This window comes from Polyodon spathula, chromosome 4, assembly GCF_017654505.1.
Source record: "Polyodon spathula isolate WHYD16114869_AA chromosome 4, ASM1765450v1, whole genome shotgun sequence".
Lineage (NCBI taxonomy): Eukaryota > Metazoa > Chordata > Actinopteri > Acipenseriformes > Polyodontidae > Polyodon > Polyodon spathula.
Genome location: NC_054537.1, coordinates 54,149,338 through 54,172,399, shown reverse-complemented (window position 1 = coordinate 54,172,399; position 23,062 = coordinate 54,149,338). Strand labels below are relative to the sequence as shown.

The 23,062-nt window shown below is 40.2% G+C and overlaps 1 protein-coding gene across 1 annotated transcript in view; it reads right to left on the bottom strand.

Annotated features, from left to right (window-relative positions):
• The window catches only part of LOC121314638 (copine-4), a 208,193-nt gene that overhangs the window by 12,934 nt on the left and 172,197 nt on the right, over window positions 1-23,062 (bottom strand). The window contains exons 8-11 of the mRNA XM_041248089.1: window positions 12,495-12,581; window positions 8,745-8,804; window positions 6,486-6,619; window positions 2,832-2,886 (exon numbers count right to left, since the gene is read on the bottom strand). Of these exons, the coding sequence (XP_041104023.1) occupies window positions 2,832-2,886; window positions 6,486-6,619; window positions 8,745-8,804; window positions 12,495-12,581 (336 nt within the window). The remainder of the gene's footprint in view (window positions 1-2,831; window positions 2,887-6,485; window positions 6,620-8,744; window positions 8,805-12,494; window positions 12,582-23,062) is intronic.

Below are 23,062 nucleotides of genomic sequence, written 5' to 3'. Positions count from 1 at the left end.
GCAAAATCAAGCATGCACTGTTAAACAGACAGGGGCTGCAGTAGCCTGCTAACTAGAATAAATCTAGTAGCCTTTGTTGTCAGTGAAGCAAAAAGCAGACACAGCAATGGCAAAGAGACACAATATTCTCCGGTCGAAAAGACTCCTGCCAATTCAACAGCACAGTCTCCGTAGCGCAAAAAGCTGGCTGGAAAAAAACAGACAGCTAGCGCAGTATACCGTCTGTGTACAGAGGTGGACCTAGTACAGGCAGACAGCCTACGCATGTGCTGGGTTTTTGAAAGAAAAACAGAAAATAAATAAAACTTGCTCAAAATTATATATAATATTTTATAAAATTTATATATATGAAAGGCGCTAGCAAAGAATTATATCGACCCACAAAGAACTGAGCAGCAAGGGAGAGAACATGAAAACTTAGCCACAAGGGACTGAATCCCGGGGAAGGGGCGGGGAGAGTCGCTGGCTTCATGCGTCTTCAAGGCCGCGGAGGGGACTTAATCAGAACCTAGGCTAAGAAAGAATTACACTTAAAATAAGAAAAATTATTTCAAATAGGAAATGAGAGAAAAAAAGTGAATATATCAACATATCTCCGTAATTCTGACTAAAAAGTCAGAGCTCACTGCTTTCTCAGGCAGGCTAAAAAATAAATTACGCTGAGCCTTATGTGTCACTCGTATTTACCTCCTGGAGGCAGAGACAACTCTGATAAAAGTGCTCTGGTAATTCAGGCTATGAGAAATATATCCTATTAGGTAATGGTTACATTTTGTACTTGAAAGGGAACAGAAACAAAGCAATATGCAAACAAAAATGTACAGCAAATAAAAAGACGCGGACAAAAAAAAACGTAGAAATATTTCACTGATGAAAATCTGAAAATGTTAGGACCTAGCGCCCACTACTGCTGTGTCCCATGTCATATATACAGTGCCTATAGGAAGCATTCACCCCGCCCCATGGACGTTTTCACAGTTTGTTGTGTTACAACCTGAAATCTTGATGCATTTAAATGTTTTTTTTTTTTTTCCCCCTTTGGTTTACAACTTATTGCCTTCAGAATTCACACAATAAGTTAAATGGCGTCCATCTGTGTGCAATAAAAGTAGTTCACATGATTTCAGATTAAATCCATCTGTCTCTGTAAGGTCCTACAGTTGGGTAGTGCATTCAAAGCAAAGATATTACCATGAAGACCAAGGGCCTTTCAAAACAACTCCAAGATAAAATTGTGGAAAGGCACAGATCAGAGGAGGGCTATAAAAAGATTTAAAATGCATTGAATATCTCTTGGAGCACAGTCAAGTCAATCAGTAAGAAGTGGATGCTATACTGCACCACCCAGAATCTGCTTAGAGCAGGCCGTCCTCCCAAACTGAGTAGCCGGGTAAGAAGGGCATTGGTCAGAGAAGCCACCAAGAGGCCAATGACAACTCTGAAAGAACTACATCGTTCCATAGCTGAGATGAGAGAAACTGTCCACATGTCAACAATAGGTGAGGTACTCCACAAATTTGGCCTGTATGGAAAAGTGGCAAGAAGGAAGCCATTTCTGAAAAAAGCCTATGTAAAATCCCACTTGGAATTTGCAAAAAGGCATGTGGGAGACTCTGAAAAGATGTGGCAAAAGATTCTGTGGTCCGATGAAGCAAAAGTTGAACTATTTGGCCTAAATGCAAAGCGTTATATCTGGCACAAACCCAACACAGCACATCAAACAGGTAACACTATCCCTACTGTGAAGCATGGTGGTGGCAGCATCATGCTATGAGGATGCTTTTCATTGGCAGGAAGCTTGCAGGGTATAGGGCAAAATGGATGGAGCTAAATACAAGCAAATTCTTGAAGAAAATCTGCTTTTGGCACAGCCAAAGTGACACTGGAATGGCTTAAAAACAAGAAAGTGAATGTCCTAGAGTGGCCCAGTCAAGGCCTGGACTTGAATCCGATTGAGAATCTGTGGCAAGACTTGAAGATTACTGTCCACCAACTATCTCCATCCAACTTGACAGAGCTTGAACAATTTTGCCAAGAAGAATGGGTGAATAGATTCACAATTGCTGCCAAAGGTGATTCTACCAAGTATTGACTCGGCGGAGTGAATACCTATCTTACCAAGACACTCTAGTTTTTTGAATTTTTCATTAACTGTTCTTTCACAATAAAATTTCTCTTGCCTCTTCAACCTGTTGAGTAGGTTGTGTAAATCAAAAGGAAATAAAAAAATCCCATTTAAATGCATCAAGATTTCAGGTTGTAATACATCAAACTGTGAAAACATCCGGGGGGTGTGTGTGTGTGTGTGAATTCTTACTATAGGCACTGTGTGTGTGTGTGTGTGTGTGTATGTGTGTGTGTGTGTGTGGGGGGGGGGGGGGTGAAAACCTACTCCTTGTTAATCCTGTTATAAACTCAGGTACTGTACATTCTGCAGCTGAGTAGTGTCCCAGAACAGGTGAATAAAAGATGATTCATTATGATATAACAGCCCCATTCTGTTCTGTGCAGGTGGAGAAAGAGTTGACGACCATAACAGAGGAGAGGAATGCTTTCATCCCCCAAACTATCCACATGTTTAATGTCTTACCTGCTAAATATCCCATTACATGTGTTCAGTATGCTTCTTCATTGTTGTTTCTGCTTGTTGGAACAGTTGTAAGCAGAAACAATAGAAAAGCATGCACACTTAATAGGACTTTGAAAAGAGTAATAATTTAAATACAAAAATACACATTATATAAGGCACCTATATCTATTTCATATAAAACATACTAAACATACTATACCATTAACGAAATGCTTCTTAAAAAGAATAAGGAAAATATTACCTTGAAATCAGGTGGTATTCTTCCTCCGAAACCAAAGGCAGGAAACATTTTGTCACTGGATTTAAAAGGAATTAATGAATATATTTAGAATTTGATATAGACAACTGTAAGCCTTGCATTTGTGAATAAAAAAAATCTGAAAAATAACTTTTAGATGATAGTAACAGATTTTAAATCTAAAGCTTTTTTTCCAAACACAAAATCAGCAGGTTTTTAAAAATATTTGTAGATGGGCAATATTTATCAACTGGCAACAGCTGTAATTCTGTAGGTGATTCTATACACCTTGGCTCATGACAAATAGACATGAAATATGGTATTTTGCAAATATAAATGCAGGATTGTGTAGGATAAGACTGTTCCTTATTTTCTTCTTGGGCTTCATTGATTTTGATAACATTTTCTGCCATTTTGCTGATCTTTGTCCTACAGATTTCAAAAGTGTTTGAACATTTTTTAACAAAGTTTGACCCGAAAAGGTAAATCAACATATAAAACTGGCAAAATGCTTATTAATAATTAATTACAACTCCCAAAAAACACTGACAATGATGCCTGAAACCCGATAGGCTGGAGAATAAAACAGGAGGACTTGACGTCAGGAAGGGGGACTGAATATTTTTCATTTTCAAAGAAAGAAACCACTTTTGAAAATGGGTCACAAAATTGGTCAAACATTGCAGTGTGATGTTTGTCTGCCATCTAATATATGAATAGTCAGAAGCCTTTTTATTTTTAGATCCAAAATACAATAAGTAATGAAAAGCAGTGTTTTGCCACTGAACTGTACAACGTGTCATGCATTTTTCCCTGGATATTAGTTTCAAATTTACTAACTAAGCCATGAGATACTGATCGATGGAAACTGGCTTCAGCTATTCTAAGCCAAAGTCAAGGTCACTTGAATAGATTTCTGTATAACAAATGGAAAATTAAGCCCAGGATGAAGCCAATAAACTGAAATCAGCAATACATATTGTTTTTTACGGCTGTGCAGCACACATTGTACTGCCACCTGGAAAGATTTTTACATTCTTATTATAGGGTTGTGATGATGTTTTTTCACAGTTGCTATCTGCTTACATTTCATTATGACAGTTTGATTTAGATTATGGGTGAACTCAGACTACCAGGGTTTACATTATTTAGAATTACTAACGATAGTACTTTTCAGATTTAAATTTATTTTCTCAACCGACACCCTAAAAGTGACATCTATTGTTTAGTGGACAGAAGCAACGATAAGAATCATTTCATAACCCTGATGAGGGCATTAAAGAGGTTTCTGAAAAATATAGTGTTACACGTCTCCACGTATTACTACAACTATTTAAACAGTGTACCTAGCATTTCTCTTTTCAATTGTTAACATCCTGATAACTTTCTACACTTATAACTTTAAAGTCTGTTTTACAGCTCTTTTCAAAATTTTGTTATTACTGTTAGGACTATGTCAAGCTGCCATGAACATTAAAAGGAGGGTGGATACTTTATCTAACACAATCCAAGAAGCCAATAGTTTTATTAAAGAAGCAAGTCCCAGTTGTAAAGTAGAATTGCAAAACTCATATTTAGTTGTATAGATTTCCTATCCTAATGGTAGTGTTTTCCTAATACTCTACAACCTACTAGGACATTTTTCAAGCAAAAACATACCAAAATGACCATGAAAATCAACAACAAGAAAATGCTACAAAAAAAAAAAAAAAATGTTACTGAAAGAAAAATGTCAGGGTTCTAGTGACATGGATTAACCACTATATCTACCCATGTAGGGCTATAGTGTCTCCAGAACCCTTTTGATGAGATGATATCATTCTGTACATCACAGGCAGAATTTAGCCAAATGTCATGGTGAGCATTGACTCAGTCAGGGTCATTTTTCAAAATAATAACCAAAAAATGAATTGTATTATTTATTTTAAGAAGCGGCTATGCTTTTGAAATTACCGGTTGGTGTCAGTTTCATTAGGCGGTGGCTAGAAGTTGAGCTTTGCTGGAGTTTGAAAAGTATATACACTTTATGATGGGTTTATTGCAGTATATACAGAGTCTGTATATAGTAGGATATAGCATGACTGGGTGTGACCAGGTGCACCAAACCTATTTTTTATAGTTTAGTTTTGAAGCCAGAAATATACAGTAAGTAAAATATGCTTTTGTTATATATGCATCCAGTTTGGGCTTTCAGATACACTGTATATTCTGACTGAGGCTGGAAGTAAGGTCCTTGAGTGTATGTTATTAGGCAAGAGTAGCAGAGCTAACAGGAGATTCACTGTATACCAAAGCTTTAGTCAGATACCTGATCTTCCTAAGAACTCCTATGTCAGTCAAGAGTGAGTGAGTGTTTTACTTTTACATATTGTAACAGTGGGGCAGTCGCAATGGACTACGGTATGGGCTGTGTTCTAAACCCACAAGATAGCCGGCCACTACAATATTATAAAGCTATAGAGAGAAGCAGTGACTGGTCTGTGTTTTGAATTCAAATTAGCTATGTTCTTAGACAGAAAAGCATCACTGTTATTCAATAAAGGATAAAACAACTGTTGTATCTAGTATGTTTGCAACTGAACCATTTAAAAGAATATTAAAAATAGAACATTTGAAGATTTAACTTTCAGGTTAAACTGGGGCCCAACAGCACACAGATCAGTCATACTGCAGCTACCCCTGATGCCAGAAGAGTCACCCTTATAAGATTTTACCTAGCAAAAACATAGCAAAGTGTAATGAAGCATAGTGAAGGCATGCTCAATTACAGACAAGCATGGTGAAGCCCTGAGAGGTAAGAACATGCACAGTACAACCATTGAAAAACTACACAATGTCTGCATATTTACTGTGGTAAACTGTGTGAAGCATTTTGTATTGATCTACTGTTTATGTTGTAATATACTCTGGTCAAACCCATCTTTGATTGTGTCAGCGGCTGGTGAATAAATCAATCTATAGTATATTGCTTAGGCTAATCTTAGCCAAAGTTAATATCCTCAAGTGACTGTTTCCTTGATTGGGGTAAACACATATTTACTACTCATTGGAAATCGAGAAGCATGTCATGAGTGGCCAGCGGTCGTCTTTGATATATCAGCTGGAACTAACACAAACAACCTATTACCAGAAGCAAAGCCCAGGGCTTCTCAAATCCACCAAACATGAAAAAAGAAAAGAGAAAAAGGAAAAATAAATACTATTCCACATTTAAAGTGGTAATTGTTAATAAAATAATTTTAAAAATGTGTTTTATTTTATTTACAAACAATTACAGGAGTTCTAACTGAGGTTTTAAATGATGTATTACAGTACCGCGTATTAGAACTAGCAATATTATCAATGGCCTCCTTCACCTGAAGATCTTTAGGTTATTTGTAATGGTAGATACAGATATTTTAAAAGATAATAGTATTGCTGAAGTGTTGCTTTGGCTTCCTAGTACCTGATAAAGTTAAAATTCACTCCATGTCTGTGGTCTAGCTGAAACCAGACCATGTGACCTAGAGCAAAGATTTTGCATTGTACAGCCTGAATAAACTTAAAACATTTTTTTTTTTAAATGAGCCAAAATTTATGTTAATAAATCTAATAAGAGGTAATGGAAAATACTGAAGGCATTGGTTAGCACAGCTTTAAAACTTCTTTAAAATGTACCTGTCGTAATCTTGGCAAATCTCCCCCACAGCAACCAATGCTTTTAAATACTCATTAGGCTGGTAGGGATGGATGTAATGTAACGAGCAGCTGTTGTGTGGATCTCCATTTGAAGCTGTAAAATCTATAGCTACCTAGAAAAACAAGCATTAATCACATTTGGTGTGCACCATCAATCTAATTCTATTTTGTGCATAATTTCGTTAGGGATAAAGACACATATATGACTGGTTTCACAGACCCAGATTAGCACTCACCTTGGTTTGCCTTACCTAAATTAACATTGAGTAGTCCAGGACTAGAACTAATCAGGGTCTTTGAAACCAGCCAATACTGCTTTACATAAAGATCAACTGAACAGTCACTAGAGCAGTGGTCCTCAAAGTAGTGCCCGCGACAGCTGTTCTTAAATTATGGGTCGTGAACACATTTCTGGCAGGCCGTAACATGGGAAAATAATAATAAAAAAAAAAGCTCTAAACACATTTTCTAATAAATGCGTCACAACAGTCTCTTGACAGTGCTGCTCGCTTATGCTGTGCTTGTACGTACTCGACATATGATTTTTTCCTGATGGTCCTCTGCGATTCGATCAACCAATTGAATATCTGCATTGTTTCTGCGGTAGCCCATTCATATGTTAGCTGGGTGTGACATAACCTGTGTGTTTCAGTTGCAGGTACTGACAGTAAGTTTATCCAATAGGAGAATCAAATATCTGCCAAGTTTGACGCAGCTGTCCAATCATAAGCAAGCAGAGGCCGTTCATGGTATTCTGCATAAACATTGAAGGGGAGTAAGTAGCCAATGGGAAAGTGAGACAGCTGTCCAATCATTCGTGAGCAGGGTCGGGGTGTTAATATGTCGGGTAAGCACTGAATTTTGCCAACTTAATTTAATTTTGTCTCTATATATTTTTTTAATTTCACCAGACAAGGGAAGCAACGTAGTAGATTTAGTTACAATTCCACTGTCTCTGATTAATTGTACTGGAGATGAGCGATCTTTAAAACAGGAGTAGTGTTGCCAAATTGAAACAAAGTGAGATGCTATCTATCCTCTTAGTTTATTCATGGTTATCTGTTTAAACATGCTATTTAAAAAAATTTATATTGCATATTTTATATAATTATTTAAAGAATAAGAGCAGCATGTACAATTACTGCCTGAGAGAGTCAGCCAAGAATAACTCCCACTAAAACTATCTATATACCACGGGAAGGCAGTGTTTAAGATAAGAACCTATAGTCAGCTTGCCTGCAAACAGCCAAGTAAGATTAATTTATGCCCATGCCCAAATTACTTTGAGGACCACTGCACTAGGGCAACTGCATCTGTTTCACTGCACTTTAATGTCTAATTTATGCCAGTTATAATTGTCTGAAAACAGCAATTATCTTTTTATAACCAATGCCACCTGATAATTAACTAAAAAAGAATTACTTTCTAATCTAGACTTAGTAGTACTGTTATCACTATTCAAATCCAGCGTAGTTCCATTTGCTGTATTAATGTATTCATTTGAATCATATTAAGTGAAAAGAGGAAATTGCAAGGGTATTAAAAGTAAATTATGTGCATTCAAATATAAGCTTGTGGACATCATGATATCTAGAGATCTTTTGGATTTTTTAAAAATAACCCTCAGATTCAGATCCAGCTAATGACCAAATGCGTTTATCTGCTTTGGTCATTGTTAAGATTTTAATAGCTTTAGCCCAAGTTAACTGTACATATTATTACTGCTTTTAAGTTATTTTAGCTAATTTTCATTCACAATTAATTGCAAAACTAGCACTTTCTTGATTGCAGATGAAAGCACATTTTATTACATAGTAACATTGTATTTGTTTTTAATTACCTTCAAAACAGTTTGCATTTATCCAACAGGATACCAAAACAATTTGTATGTTGCAATTTGTCAAACAATGGTGGCACACAGGAAAGGGTTAAAAAAAATGTTGTTTTTGAAATGCATGAAAATTCCACATTTATAAAGCACTTACAATCCTCAAGTCATCTCCAGTGGGTGATGCATTATTCAAAGTGGAACATGTCTCTTGCGTCCTCCTTTTCAAACTGCACTTAATGAATAGAGCGCTACAAATATGCACATATTTTATTAACTGTCACTGTTGTTTTTCCTGACAGTATCTAGGCAAAATGTTTGTAAACACATTGATTTCTGAGAATCTTTCTGCCACCTAGATTCCTTTAGAGCACTGTACATGGGTTAAAACCGAGGAAAGATTTACTTACTGTAAACTGGATCTGGCATCCACCCATAATGTAATCTAGGAATGAATGCATCTTGTGGATCTGCAAATAAAATATTCAACAAATCTGTTAATAGTAATGTCAATGCACCCCAAGGCAAATACATACTGTAAGATTTCAACAAACATATTGGGATGTTGGGAAGTAGGTGGTTATGCTGGATAGTCTCACATGGAGAGATTACAGGAGCATAGTTCATTGTAAACATATATACTGGTGCACCAGTAGTCTTCATTTTTCTGTCTACTGTTGGATTTGTTCCAAATAAAGGAGTGTTAACAAAGGCTTTAAAAGCATGTTTCATATCTCGTTAGCTTCACACAATATGCCAAAGCTGATCATGATATCAGTTAATGTAACACAAATGTATTTATTACTTATTTCATGACGTACGTGCAACAACATATGAAATGAACAGAATAAGTAAGAGAAAAGCAATAGACAAGCACATGTTAATAAGCTATAATAGTAAACTAACTAACTAATGAACAAAGCACCTCTACATTCCGTAAAAATGCAGCAGCGGCTCCGATGACAAGTCAGTTTTGAAAAGATTGACTAAACCATTTGAATTTGAGTATGATGATGATGAGTTATCAGGTTACAAAACAGTACTGTATCAGTTTTGAATGGCTGAGCAACAAATCACTATCGGTACAAAAAAAGTGTTCTTAAGTGAAGTTCCTGTTTTTAGGAGGAACATTTACAATGGGAAAAACTGTAAATGGCTAAGTGTTCTCTTAGGAGGTGTTCCTATATGCAGAGACTACTGTATACAAGTATTTATTATTTTACATCAGATAACAGTGTAAAATATTTCACCAGTTGGGAAAACAGGTCAATATTGCAGTCAGTTATGCTTTATATTGACCCCTGTGAATATATACACATTTAATATTTCTAATGGCTGTACCCTAAAACAGGGGGCCACTTTGTTTAAAGGCGCCCATGTTTGCTATGTACACTGATCCTGCAGTTATCAACCATCTGGCAAATAAAGTGAAAATATGTGACAAGAGTGAAAGGCTGGTGGAAGACTTGATGTAAGGCAAATTGACCAGTTTTCACAACTGAGAATAGCACTTTGCTCTCTGTGTGGCCTGCAGCACAAACTACACTGCTATCAGCCAATTACAGGTGTTGAGACAGGTTCACTGGATTCAATTACTGTCAGTAAAAAACAGACAGAAAACAGAGTGATTAAATTTAACCCAGACCTTTAAGTCCAGTCCCACAGGTTGAAGTGTCTATATTTATAAATTAGTGGATACATTTAAACATCCGGATGAACTTTTGTTATTACTAAAAATGCATTAAATATATATCTATAGTTTCAACATGGTACCAGATGCGGTGTGCCCCTTTAAATTTTAGCTGTGTTTTTATAAAAATAATGCTGTATAGTTTCAATCTTTTGACAATATACAGATACAAATGGCATTTATAAAGTGCCTTTAACCCTTTCATGTATGAAATATTGAAAATAGTTTGAAAAAAGTTTTGACACATAATAAATATATTTTCATTGAAAATGTTTCTGCTGTGTTATATGGGGAAAAATGAGGTCATCATGCATTTGCGTCTTTCATATATCCCCATTTAAGTACCAAAAGAGAAGTATAAAGTAATACATATAAAAGTAAGTGGTTCAGTGTTGGTATCGTATTCATTTCAAAAGATATGTTTGTCATCTGATGGACTGTCACTTTTTTATTTTCTTTCTGTTCTTTGAATAATTGTAAGGTAGTAGGGATGTGCAGAGGATCTGTACTCATTATCAGAGCTGTCTTACTTACAGACACTCAAAGCTGATTGGGCTAAATTTGAAAGTTCCACAGACAATGAATTTCAGCAACTTAAAGTAACAAGACTGCATTTTAAATGTTAATTGACAATTGTGGTTGTTTTTGTCATTGGCAATGCTAAAATAGTCAGACTGTGTACATTGTGATATAATGTTAGGACTGCAGGGAGTGCACAATGAAAAAGGTAATAGTGATCCTGAGCAGACGCAACAACAAAAAACACAGGACTCAGTACAACAAATCAGTGTTCATTCATTTCCTCCTGCTAAAGCCATCTGCTCATGCTCGTTCAGTATTACTTCTCTTGATTTTCAATAAATAATTACACCTCAGGTGGCAGCTGTTCCAGGCTCTTCAAGTATTACTTCCATCAAAGTAAACAGCACATCGCTGTAAATGTTTAATAAAAAAATCTGTCCATTCTGGTGGGCATTTTTCATTATATATTCAGTGCAACGAGTGTCAGCTTCAACCAATATGTGAAAAAAATTGTTTTTTATCAAATTTAATCCTCAAATCAGAGCCCATGTTTATAGTCAGTGATATAATACCTTTTCCTGTTAATAAAATGAGCGTGCAAATCCATTTGTATATATAATTAATAATTTATGAATAAATAATTCCTATTATACCATACTGATGTTATTAAATTACAACTTAATTACAGACTATTTGAATAATTACTGTAGTATCACCAAAAGTACTTTCTTCATACACTCAGTGCCTCTCTAGGAACACCTAGACAGGTAAGAGTGTGAAGTGGTGACCAATATGTGTTGGAAAACAATAAAACCTATAAATATAGGTCTCTCTCTCTCTCTCTCTCTCTCTCTCTCTCTCTCTCTCTCTCTCTCTCTCTCTCTCTATTGTAAAACGATCCTCGCACTCACGAAGTTCGTTGCCCCTTTTAAAGTAGACCCAGGACACAGAAACTGAATTGCTTTAGCGCTGACGCGCACTTTTAATAAACATAAAACCGAAATAAACACCTAACTCCGTTTTGGAGCTCTCACTATACACCAGCCGTTCCCTGACTCACACATAGGACGGCTAAGCCGTTTACCTGACAAACACCGAAACACAAACGGGCTTCTCTCAACACTCTCTTCAATACGACTGGACACTCTCTCTCTCTCCAAATACTCTCTCTAATTTATAATTACGATCAGGTGCCGAGGATAACTAAATCATTAAAATACAATTAAACCCCATACCCAAATGTGCATTCTCATATTTAGCAGGGAAGGATTTTAACCCCCTCCCTGGTATATATATATAAAAATCAAATTCAATTTTGAATCAATAAAAAAAAAATATCAAAGTGTGAAACCAATGTGGATGGGAATTAAGCTTTTTAAAAAAAAAAAAAAAAAACAAGTAAGAAAATCAAAGAATACAGCAGTGTACCAAACATTGAGACAAACCAAAGTGGACTGCATTGTACAGCAGAAACTTTAAAGTCACATGACCTCAATGTGGCAGATGTCAATATAATAGGTCAGAAGCATGGAGGGCTTATATATAAAACAACTCAAATGATTTCTGAGAAATGAGATATACGAGTTAAGTCTTTATTCCAGAAAAAAAAGGAGCATGGCCAAATATGTTAGCCAGCTTAGGTCATATGTAAAATTGAAGGACGTGTAGGATTTTGCTAGAGGATTTACCAGCTGAAATGTTTTTACAAGATATTAGCAATGGTGGGTGCAGTAGTTTCAGTGGCAGAATAAAAAAACAAACAAATTCTGTCATAGATATGCTTTAAAATTAGTTTAAGAATTCACTAAAAATGAGCAAAATACAATAAAAGAATAACACGCAGTTGAAGAAAGATTATCCAAAATGCTTGAGGGAATTGCTGCCTGTGTGTATTTCAAATTAATAAGATTACATTTTAAATATTACTATTAAATTAAAAGAGGATTACCTTGCACTGGTTTAGAATTACAATTCCTGAGTTTTTGTAATTCTTTTTCTTGACTTTGTATTTTTGATTTATACATTCCCACTGCACCTACAAAACAAACAAACAAACAAAAAAAACAGGGAAATTAAAAGATACATAAATATAGACACCTTTGGAGATTGAGTAAACATCATTCGGGGGGACAGGTTCAATTGCATGGGCAGGCTGGAAGGAGAAGGAATGCCACCCCACCCCTGGCTGTGTTTGGGGAATCTCAGGGGGTGAGGAGTTGTCAGTGTCACACTGTACGGGTAGGATGGTCTTCGTGGGTGGAGTCAGTATGTGTCTCAAACTGATAACACCTACAGGTATAGTATCAATAGTGGTTCAGAATTTGGAGGGGTTCTGTTTTTGGATTAAAAACTTCATGGTATATTTTTACTTCTAAAAAATATGGATTTAACTTTGCACATACAGACTGACAAAAGTAAAACAGGTCTCCACAAAAAAAAAGTTAAATAGCTGTACAACAGTAAATACTATATATTCCTCGTATGGTGTTCAAAATAATGCTAGTGACATACTGTAGTGCTGAGCTCTTGGACAGTTGGCCAATAAATTGACAAACATGTTGTTCAATTTAATCATCTCACAAACTCAAACTCTCCCTTTCTTTCTTTCTTTCTTTCTTTCTTTCTTTCTTTCTTTCTTTCTTTCTTTCATGAAATCAAAGCTTAAGATTACAGGTGTCAATTTACAAAATAAAGTATACATAATCTGATCTTAAAGTGAATATGTATAGCTGTGGAAGTTTAACAAAACAGAGTTTATCTTTATTTTGTTTAACATTCCTATTATTTTGAATAATTTCTTTAGGCTCTTATATGCAATTTAGCTTAAAGTATTTTAAGCATCTCTCCCCAGAAATTGTAAACACAATGGGCCTCATGCACTAAACAGCGGTAACGTGTTTTGCTCACAGAAAGGCCCTTACTGTGTGCTTTGTACACCTGCTGTATTCACTAACCAGTGGCAGGCAACCTATCACGTGGAAAAAGTACCGCGTTCGAGTCATGCAAATATAGTAAAACATGTTCATGTGTGGAAATGTATGCAAATCAGACAGTCTGGAATGTATGAAGATTAGGAGGCAGATGTATATGTATATGTGTATATGTGTATTTATATAGTCACCATGTACTTGTGATAAGCTAGTTAAGTTGGCTATGCTTAAAATAGCTTTAAAATACACAAAAGCAATTGTAAAGGTCCAAAGAATGAATGTACACAGAGTGAGAGTTGAGGTGCAGTCATAAATACAAGCAACCAAATGGCATCTAATGTTAAAAAAGCGACGTTTCGACAAACACCTTTTGAAATGTAAAAAGTGAAGTTTTAATTGACTGAGCGAGTACTTTGCTGACTTTTTATAAATATTACAAAATAAACGTGAGATCAAGTTGAACAAATAAATATGTATTTGATTTGCAGAGTTAAACATAAATGTTCCATTAACAATTACTTTCTCTGCTTTGACTGTCTCACGGGATTTGGGACCAGACCCCCCGCCCTCCTCCTACAGAGCGCACTTATTTTGTCCTTAATGTTTCATTGAAGTTAATGTTCTCTCTGATTCAGCACCAAGAAGCCTTTCAGAATTCCACACTACTTATTCTGCTAATACATTTAGCTTCTGGTCTGTAAACTTTAGATTCCTTACTCTGTCACAAGGAGGACAAACTCAGAACCGTGCTTAAATTTTCTTTTCAGCACCCTTTATATATATATATATATATATACATACACACACACACACACACACACACACACACACACACACACACACACACACACAGTACTGTGAAAAAGTATTTGTCCCCTGATTTTCTGCATTTTTGCATATTTTTGACAATGTTATTAGATCTTCAACCAAAATCTAATTAGATAAGAGTTCCTGAATGCACAAATAACACAACATTATGATACTTATTTCATTTTTTTATTCAAGAAAGTTATGCAACACCCAATGCCCCTGTGTGAAAAAGTAATTGCCACCTTAGACTCAATAACTGGTTACACCACCTTTAGCAGCAGTAACTGCAACCAAACACTTCCTGTAGTTATTGATCAGTCTCTCACAACGCCGTGGAGGAATTTTGGCCCATTCCTTCAAGCAGAATTGCTTCAATTCTGTGACATTTGTGGGTTTTCAAGCATAAACTGCTTGTTTCAGGTCCTGCCACAACATCTCAATGGGGTTTAGGTCTGGACTTTGACTAGGCCATTCCAAAACTTTAAAGTTCTTGTTCTTCAACCATTCTGATGTAGACTTGCTTGTGTGTTTCAGATCATTGTCTTACTTCATGACCCAGCTGCGCTTCACCTTCAGCTCATGGATGGATGGCCTGACATTCTCCTATAGAATTCTCTGATACAGTGCAGAATTCATGGTTCCTTCAATGAAGGCAAGTCATCCAGGTCCTGATGTAGCAAAGCATCACCAAATCATGACACTACCACCACCATGCTTGACTGTTGGTATGAGGTTTTTATAGTGGAATGCAGTGTTTGGTTTTCGCTAGACATAACGGGGCCCATGTTGGCAGACTCATCTGTCCATAGAAAATTGTTCCAGAATTCTTCAGGATCATCCAGGTGCTTTTTGGCAAACTTGAGATGAGCATTCATGTTCTTCTTAGTGAGCAGTGGTTTCCGTCTTGCTACTCTGCCATAAATCCCATTTTTGCCCGGTGTCTTTCTGATGGTGGAGTCATGAACACTGACCTTAGCCGAAGTGAGAGAGGCCTGTAGATCCCTGGATGTTTTTCTTGGGTTCTTGCTCTTGGAAAGATTTTGGCAGGATGGCCACTCCTGGGAACATTCACTACTGTCCCAAACTTTCTCCATTTGGACAATATGGCTCTGACTGTGGTTTGGTGTAGCCCCAGATCCTTAGAAATGGTTTTGTAACCCTTTCCAGACGAACAGGCATCAACAACTTTTTTTCCCTGGAGGTCTTCAGGAATTTCTTTTGATCGTGGCTTGATGTGCCTCTAGAACCTGTGTGCTGACAACTTCAATCTGATAGTAAGGGCTAAAGTTAGTCAGATTTATATTGGGCAGGGCTGGACCAAATCAGGCCTGATTATTAACCAAAGTATTCAAACAGCTGATCCTAATTATCCCTTTAATTGGGTTGAGTTAACTAGGGGGACAATAACTTTCACACCTGAAGATTGCATATTTAATTACCTTGCACACCAAAGAAATGTAAGAAGCACAAAAAGATCTGACCAAATTCAATGTGCAAAAATGCAGAAAATCAGACAGTGGCAAATACTTTTTCACAGCACTATGTGTATGTATGTGGGTATATATAGATAACCAAACATAACGGGGCCCATGTTGGCAGACTCATCTGTCCATAGAAAATTGTTCCAGAATTCTTCAGGATCATCCAGGTGCTTTTTGGCAAACTTGAGATGAGCATTCATATATATATATATATATATATATATATATATATATATATATATATATATATATATACACACACACACACATACACACACACACTATAATACAGTGTGTGGAAACCTCATGCATAATTCTGCGTGTTGAATTCTGCGCGTTGTGACAACTTGCAAATGAATCATAAAGAGCTTTATTTGCGCATATAATTAGCTTAGTGAATAGAGCAGTCACCCCTTCATTTTTGCAAGCAGTATGGGTTTCCCTTGCCAGTAGTATAATACAGTAGGGACAGTATTTCAGGTAACTTACCGCCGTTTAGTGCATGAGGCCCAATATCTCCATCAAACTTGCCTGTTCAATGTTTGGTACTCTGTCGTAATGTTTCACTGAAGAGGTTATTGACAGATGCCCATGTCTAACATAGCCACTATTTAAATACTAAATATGTATATGTGGCAGGGCAGAAGCTCTGCTGCTGTAAATAGTGTGTGTGTGTGGGAATGCAAGGTTGGCAGGGATTGGGTTAAATCTGTCCCTGCCACCAATTACAGATGTGGCCATTCCTCAATTAGGTCATTTATGTTAATTGGGGAGTAGTCACATGTATAAAGTCAAGGAGAAGGCCTTTGTTTGGTGTTTGAGTTGTTAAACTACGTATGCGCTGTGTAATTACTGTGCTGGTCAGGTCAGTGAAGTCGAATGCCCAGCCTGACAGCAGCGTTTTGAGTTCAGTAGCGTTTTGTATAAACCTTTTATTTTGGCCACCATGCCTGTTTGTTTGTTCCTGTGTTTTGTTTGTCTGTTATAAAATTGGTCTTTTAAATACTCTATCCTGATTGGTCAAAACAGGTCACATGGGGGTGTGACTATTACAGCATATGCCCATGGTTTGAAACTTTTTTCAAAAAAGGGGCTAATCACTTGTAGATATCCACACACCACTTTTTTTGAAAAAAAAAAAAAATTAAAAATTAAATTTGCTAAAGATGACTGGCGAGGTATATCAATTTTGATCTTTCGGGATGAGTCTGAATTAGACACCAACACTTATTAAAAATGTTGAAAAAAAAAGTAATAGTGCTAAGCATCAAACTTACTGAAGCACAGCTTCTGGACACAGTAAAAGAAAAAAGGCATCGGGTGTCCTTTTTAGCCACTGTCCGAGTATTTCAAAATACAAACAACATTTTTGTTACCACTGTGAAACAGCACAGATACCTCCTGTCACTGCTCTTATATCACAAAGGATGATTTAAAAACCAAAATAATAATAATAATAATAAAATAATAATAATAATAATAATAATAATAATAATAATAATAATAATAATCTTCCCCAACACTGCCACCTGACACTGCCACAGGTCTTGTGTGAGGTTTATTTTGATGTGCAACTAAATATGGCCAAACATGGCAAAGAAGGTCTGTGTGATTGTCCAGCTGGACTTCTTCAGATAACGACAACAATGAATCTAACACCATGTTACTCGAAATCGCTTGCTGCAGCTCCACCTACTGTTTAGAATGAACATCTAAGAAAAGGGCCTGTAAATCTTCAAAGGGGAAATTTCAATGGCAGTGTTCAATTTAACATCTATAAATAGTGGTTCTTGTTTTTAAATCAGCTCAATGTTTATAATATAATAATAATAATAATAAATAATAATAATAATAATAATACATTTTTAGTTGGTGCATTTTTGTTCTTTGTTTTTTCTAAGTTTTTAGGGACTGTTTTTTAGTTCAGAGGCAGAAGGATATTTAATGAAAATTACTTTTTTGTTAATTATAACATGTTTTTATGTATTTTTTTTAATTTGTTAAGATTTATTTAGTTGACTCATTTTAAGCGCAATAAGGCACTTCAGGGTGTCGTGCCTTATTGCTTACTTAAGTGTGCAGCTTTCCTGACTCCTTTCTGATGCTGCTGTGCCACTGGAGCTACTTGAATAAATTAGCAAATGTTTAGTGAATTGTCTGTGTAATACTATACTATGCTAGTATTACCTGCAAGATGCTGGCTCTGAACATGCAAATAACCTGGTTACCGGTATGTAAAATGTTCATAAACACAATTGTTCTATTTAATGAACTTTATATTTTATTAAATACTTTTTTAAATAATGAAATATACTAGTCTCTTTATGAGACAAGTTTTACTGTCTATGACACACTGAATTACGAAAGTAAGCCTGCTCGTCAGTCATTTCTGCTGTCGCTTTATGGTACATTCGTCCATATTTCAACCTTCCTTGATTTGATTTATTTAAAAAAAGCAGATCATATTTATTGTGCTGTTTGTCGTGACTGGTTCATAACCTGGTGTCCATGAATCGGTGGCCTGTGAGAAACACATCATAACCTCAGTGTCATTTCATTTGCAAAGTTAAAGATCTGACATATATGTACAGTACTGTACAAAAGTTTTAAGCAGGTGTAAAAAAATGCTGTAAAGTAAGAATGCTTTCAAAAATAGACATGTTAATAGATTATATTTATCAATTAACTAAATGCAAAGTGAGTGAACAGAAGAAAAATCTAAATCAAATCCATATTTGTGTGTGTGGCAGAGCAAAGCTCTGCCCTTTTAAATTGGCAGGGATGGGGTTAACTTCCCCTGCCTGCCTGGGTTTATTATGTTCAGGTGGCTGGGTTGATTAGTTGATTAGGTTAATTAACGATCAATCAGCGCCCAGCCACCTGATATAAAAGGAGGCCTCAGCTTCTCATTTGGGAGAAGGGAGCTGAGGAAGCAGGTTGGTGTTTTGTTGGTTGTGATTTTTCATTTTTCTAAAATCCAGTGAAGGCATTGCCCAGCCTGGAAAACTTTATTTTTGTGAGTTTTGTTTTTGCTTTATTTGTGTTTGAATATCTGTTATTTTGCCCTTGTGCACTTTATTTTTGTTTATTTATAATAAAATAGTTATTTTTTTGAACTGCAGTCTGTCTCTGGGCCTCTATCCACTCGCCAGCCTGCCACATTTGGTGTCAGAAGTGGGATAGCGCCACCTAGAGGCTCAGAGCAGTATTTATTTATTTATTTTTTTTTGAGAAAAAAAAAAATGGGAAAGAAGAGCAGACAGTGGAAAAGGCAGGACAAGCAGCAGCTGAAGAAATGTAAGCTGCTGCAGCCACTGCTGGAGGACCCGGCCAGCCTCTTCCCCTGGTGTTCCTGGTGTGGGAAGGAGGACCATCGTTGGCGGTCCTGCCCAGATGTGCCACCGGCAAACTGGTGTGGCCGGTGTGAGGAGGACGGCCACAACTGGGCAGGATGCCCCTACAACCAGGCCCAGGAAGAGGTGCCGTGTTCACCCCGGGCATCAGGGGCCACCCCACTAACTCCAGCACCACCACCTTCACCACCGTCCCAGGAGATCTGGGACTGGTTGATGCACCCTGAGGCAGACCTCGTCCACGATCTCCCCATAGTTATCAACACGCTGTGGCGTCGAGATGGGGAGAGGTGGGAACAGTGGGAGGAACAGCACCACCCGGCCTCCTTCCCAGAGGTTGCCCTCATGGTGGTTAATTACCTGGCGGTAGACATGGGAGATCCACCGGTCACTCCAATAAAGAGAGGTGAGCCGCCTTCCCGAGAGCCAGAGAGGGGTGAGGAGCTGCCGTCGTCCCCAGAGCCAGAGAGGGGTGAGGAGCTGCCGTCGCTCCCAGAGCCAGAGAGGGGTGAGGAGCTGCCGTCGTCCCCAGAGCCAGAGAGGGGTGAGGAGCTGCCGTCGTCCCCAGAGCCAGAGAGGGGTGAGGAGCTGCCGTCGTCCCCAGAGCCAGAGAGGGGTGAGGAGCCGCCGTCGCTCCCAGAGCCAGAGAGGGGTGAGGAGCTGCCGTTCCCCAGAGCCAGAGAGGGGTGAGGAGCTGCCGTCGCTCCCAGAGCCAGAGAGGGGTGAGGAGCTGCCGTCGCTCCCAGAGCCAGAGAGGGGTGAGGAGCTGCCGTCGCTCCCAGAGCCAGAGAGGGGTGAGGAGCTGCCGTCGCTCCCAGAGCCAGAGAGGGGTGAGGAGCTGCCGTCGTTCCCAGAGCCAGAGAGGGGTGAGGAGCTGCCGTCGCTCCCAGAGCCAGAGAGGGGTGAGGAGCTGCCGTCGCTCCCAGAGCCAGAGAGGGGTGAGGAGCTGCCGTCGCTCCCAGAGCCAGAGAGGGGTGAGGAGCTGCCGTCGCTCCCAGAGCCAGAGAGGGGTGAGGATCTGCCGTCGCTCCCAGAGCCAGAGAGGGGTGAGGAGCTGCTGTCGCTCCCAGAGCCAGAGAGGGAGGAGGATCTGCTGTCGCTCCCAGAGCCAGAGAGGGAGGAGGATCTGCTGTCGCTCCCAGAGAGAGAGAGGGAGGAGGATCTGCCGTCGCTCCCAGAGCCAGAGAGGGGTGAGGAGCCTCCGTCGCTCCCAGAGCCAGAGATCATCTGCTGTCGCTCCCAGAGCCAGAGAGGGAGGAGGATCTGCTGTCGCTCCCAGAGAGAGAGAGGGAGGAGGAGCTGCTGTCGCTCCCAGAGCCAGAGAGGGGGGAGGAGCTGCCGTCGCTCCCAGAGCCAGAGAGGGAGGAGGATCTGCTGTCGCTCCCAGAGAGAGAGAGGGAGGAGGATCTGCTGTCGCTCCCAGAGCCAGAGAGGGAGGAGGATCTGCTGTCGCTCCCAGAGCCAGAGAGGGAGGAGGATCTGCTGTCGCTCCCAGAGCCAGAGAGGGAGGAGGATCTGCTGTCGCTCCCAGAGCCAGAGAGGGAGGAGGATCTGCTGTCGCTCCCAGAGCCAGAGAGGGAGGAGGATCTGCTGTCGCTCCCAGAGCCAGAGAGGGAGGAGGATCTGCTGTCGCTCCCAGAGGCAGAGAGGGAGGAGGATCTGCTGTCGCTCCCAGAGCCAGAGAGGGAGGAGGAGGATCTGCCGTCGCTCCCAGAGCCAGAGAGGGGTGAGGAGCTGCCGTCACTCCCAGAGCCAGAGAGGGAGTGAGGAGCCGCCGTCGCTCCCAGAGCCAGAGAGGGGGGAGGATCCTCCGTCGCTCCCAGAGCCAGAGAGGGAGGAGGAGCCTCCGTCGCTCCGCCGCCGTCGTCCTCAGAGCCCGAGAGGGAGGAGCCGCCGCCGCCGCTCTCAGAGCCAGAGGGAGCCGGGCCGCCGCCGCCGCCTCCGCCACCAGAGGGAGCCGGGCCGCCGCCGCCGCCTCCGCCACCAGAGGGAGCCGGGCCGCCGCCGCCCCCGCCACCAGAGGGACCTCCGCCACCTCCGCCAGCAGAGGGAGCCGGGCCGCCTCCGCCTCCGCCACCAGAGGGAGCCGGGCCGCCTCCGCCACCAGAGGGAGCCGGGCCGCCGTCGCCGCCTCCGCCACCAGAGGGAGCCGGGCCGCCGTCGCCGCCGCCTCCGCCACCAGAGGGAGCCGGGCCGCCGTCGCCGCCTCCGCCACCAGAGGGAGCCGGGCCGCCGTCGCCGCCTCCGCCACCAGAGGGAGCCGGGCCGCCGTCGCCGCCTCCGCCACCAGAGGGAGCCGGGCCGCCGTCGCCGCCTCCGCCACCAGAGGGAGCCGGGCCGCCGTCGCCATGCTACCTTGGACATTCGGGGCCCCCTCAACCAAAGAAGGCTTGGGGGCTCCGACATCAACCCCGCCCACCACCACCCACCATAACAGCCCACCCAAGGGACATAATTGGACTCTTGGGGGGAGGAGGGTGGGGGGGGGGGGGGGGAGGGGGGAGTTGGCCGATTGCGGCCAGTGTACGTTGTACATGGGGGGAGGTGTGTGGCAGAGCAAAGCTCTGCCCTTTTAAATTGGCAGGGATGGGGTTAACTTCCCCTGCCTGCCTGGGTTTATTATGTTCAGGTGGCTGGGGTTGATTAGTTGATTAGGTTGATTAACGATCAATCAGCGCCCAGCCACCTGATATAAAAGGAGGCCTCTGCTTCTCATTTGGGGAGAAGGGAGCTGAGGAAGCAGGTTGGTGTTTGTTTTGTGGTTTTTTGAATTTTCTAAATCCAGTGAAGGCATTGCCCAGCCTGGAAACTTTATTTTTGTGAGTTTTGTTTTTGCTTTATTTGTGTTTGAGTATCTGTTATTTTGCCCTTGTGCACTTTTATTTTTGTTTATTTATAATAAAATAGTTATTTTTTTGAACTGCAGTCTGTCTCTGGGCCTCTATCCACTCGCCAGCCTGCCACAGTGTGACACAACCCTTTGCCTTCAAAACAGCATCAATTCTTCTAGGTACACTTGCACAAAGTCAGGGATTTTGTAGGCATATAGTCAGGTGTATGATTAAACAATTATACAAAACAGGTATAATGATCATCAATTCAATATGTAGGTTGAAACACAATCATTAACTGAAACAGAAACAGAAACAGCTGTGTAGGAGGAATAAAACTGGGTGAGGAACAGCCAAACTCAGCTAACAAGGTGAGGTTGCTGAAGACAGTTTACTGTCAAAAGTCATACACCATGGCAAGACTGAGCACAGCAACAAGACACAAGGTAGTTATACTGCATCAGCAAGGTCTCTCCCAGGCAGAAATTTCAAGGCAGACAGGGGTTTCCAGATGTGCTGTCCAAGCTCTTTTGAAGAAGCACAAAGAAACAGGCAACGTTGAGGACTGTAGACGCAGTGGTCGGCCAAGGAAACTTACTGCAGCAGATGAAAGACACATCATGCTTACTTCCCTTCGCAATTGGAAGATGTCCAGCAATGCAATCAGCTCAGAATTGGCAGAAAACAGTGGGACCCTGGTACACCCATCTACTGTCCGGAGAAGTCTGGTCAGAAGTGGCCTTCATGGAAGACTTGCGGCCAAAAAGCCATACCTCCGACGTGGAAACAAGGCCAAGCGACTCAACTATGCACGAAAACACAGGAACTGGGGTGCAGAAAAATGGCAGCAGGTGCTCTGGACAGAGAGTCAAAATTTGAAATATCTGGCTGTAGCAGAAGGCAGTTTGTTTGCCGAAGGGCTGGAGAGCGGTACACGAATGAGTGTCTGCAGGCAACAGTGAAGCATGGGGAAGATTCTTAATAAGGTGGAGGTATTAACTCAAGGGGGGTGGAGATTTATCCAATTATGATCTTTGTTTTGTATTTTAATATATCATATAAGAATTTTTTTCTCAATGAAAAAACTTTTTGTTTATCTTCGTTGTATTTG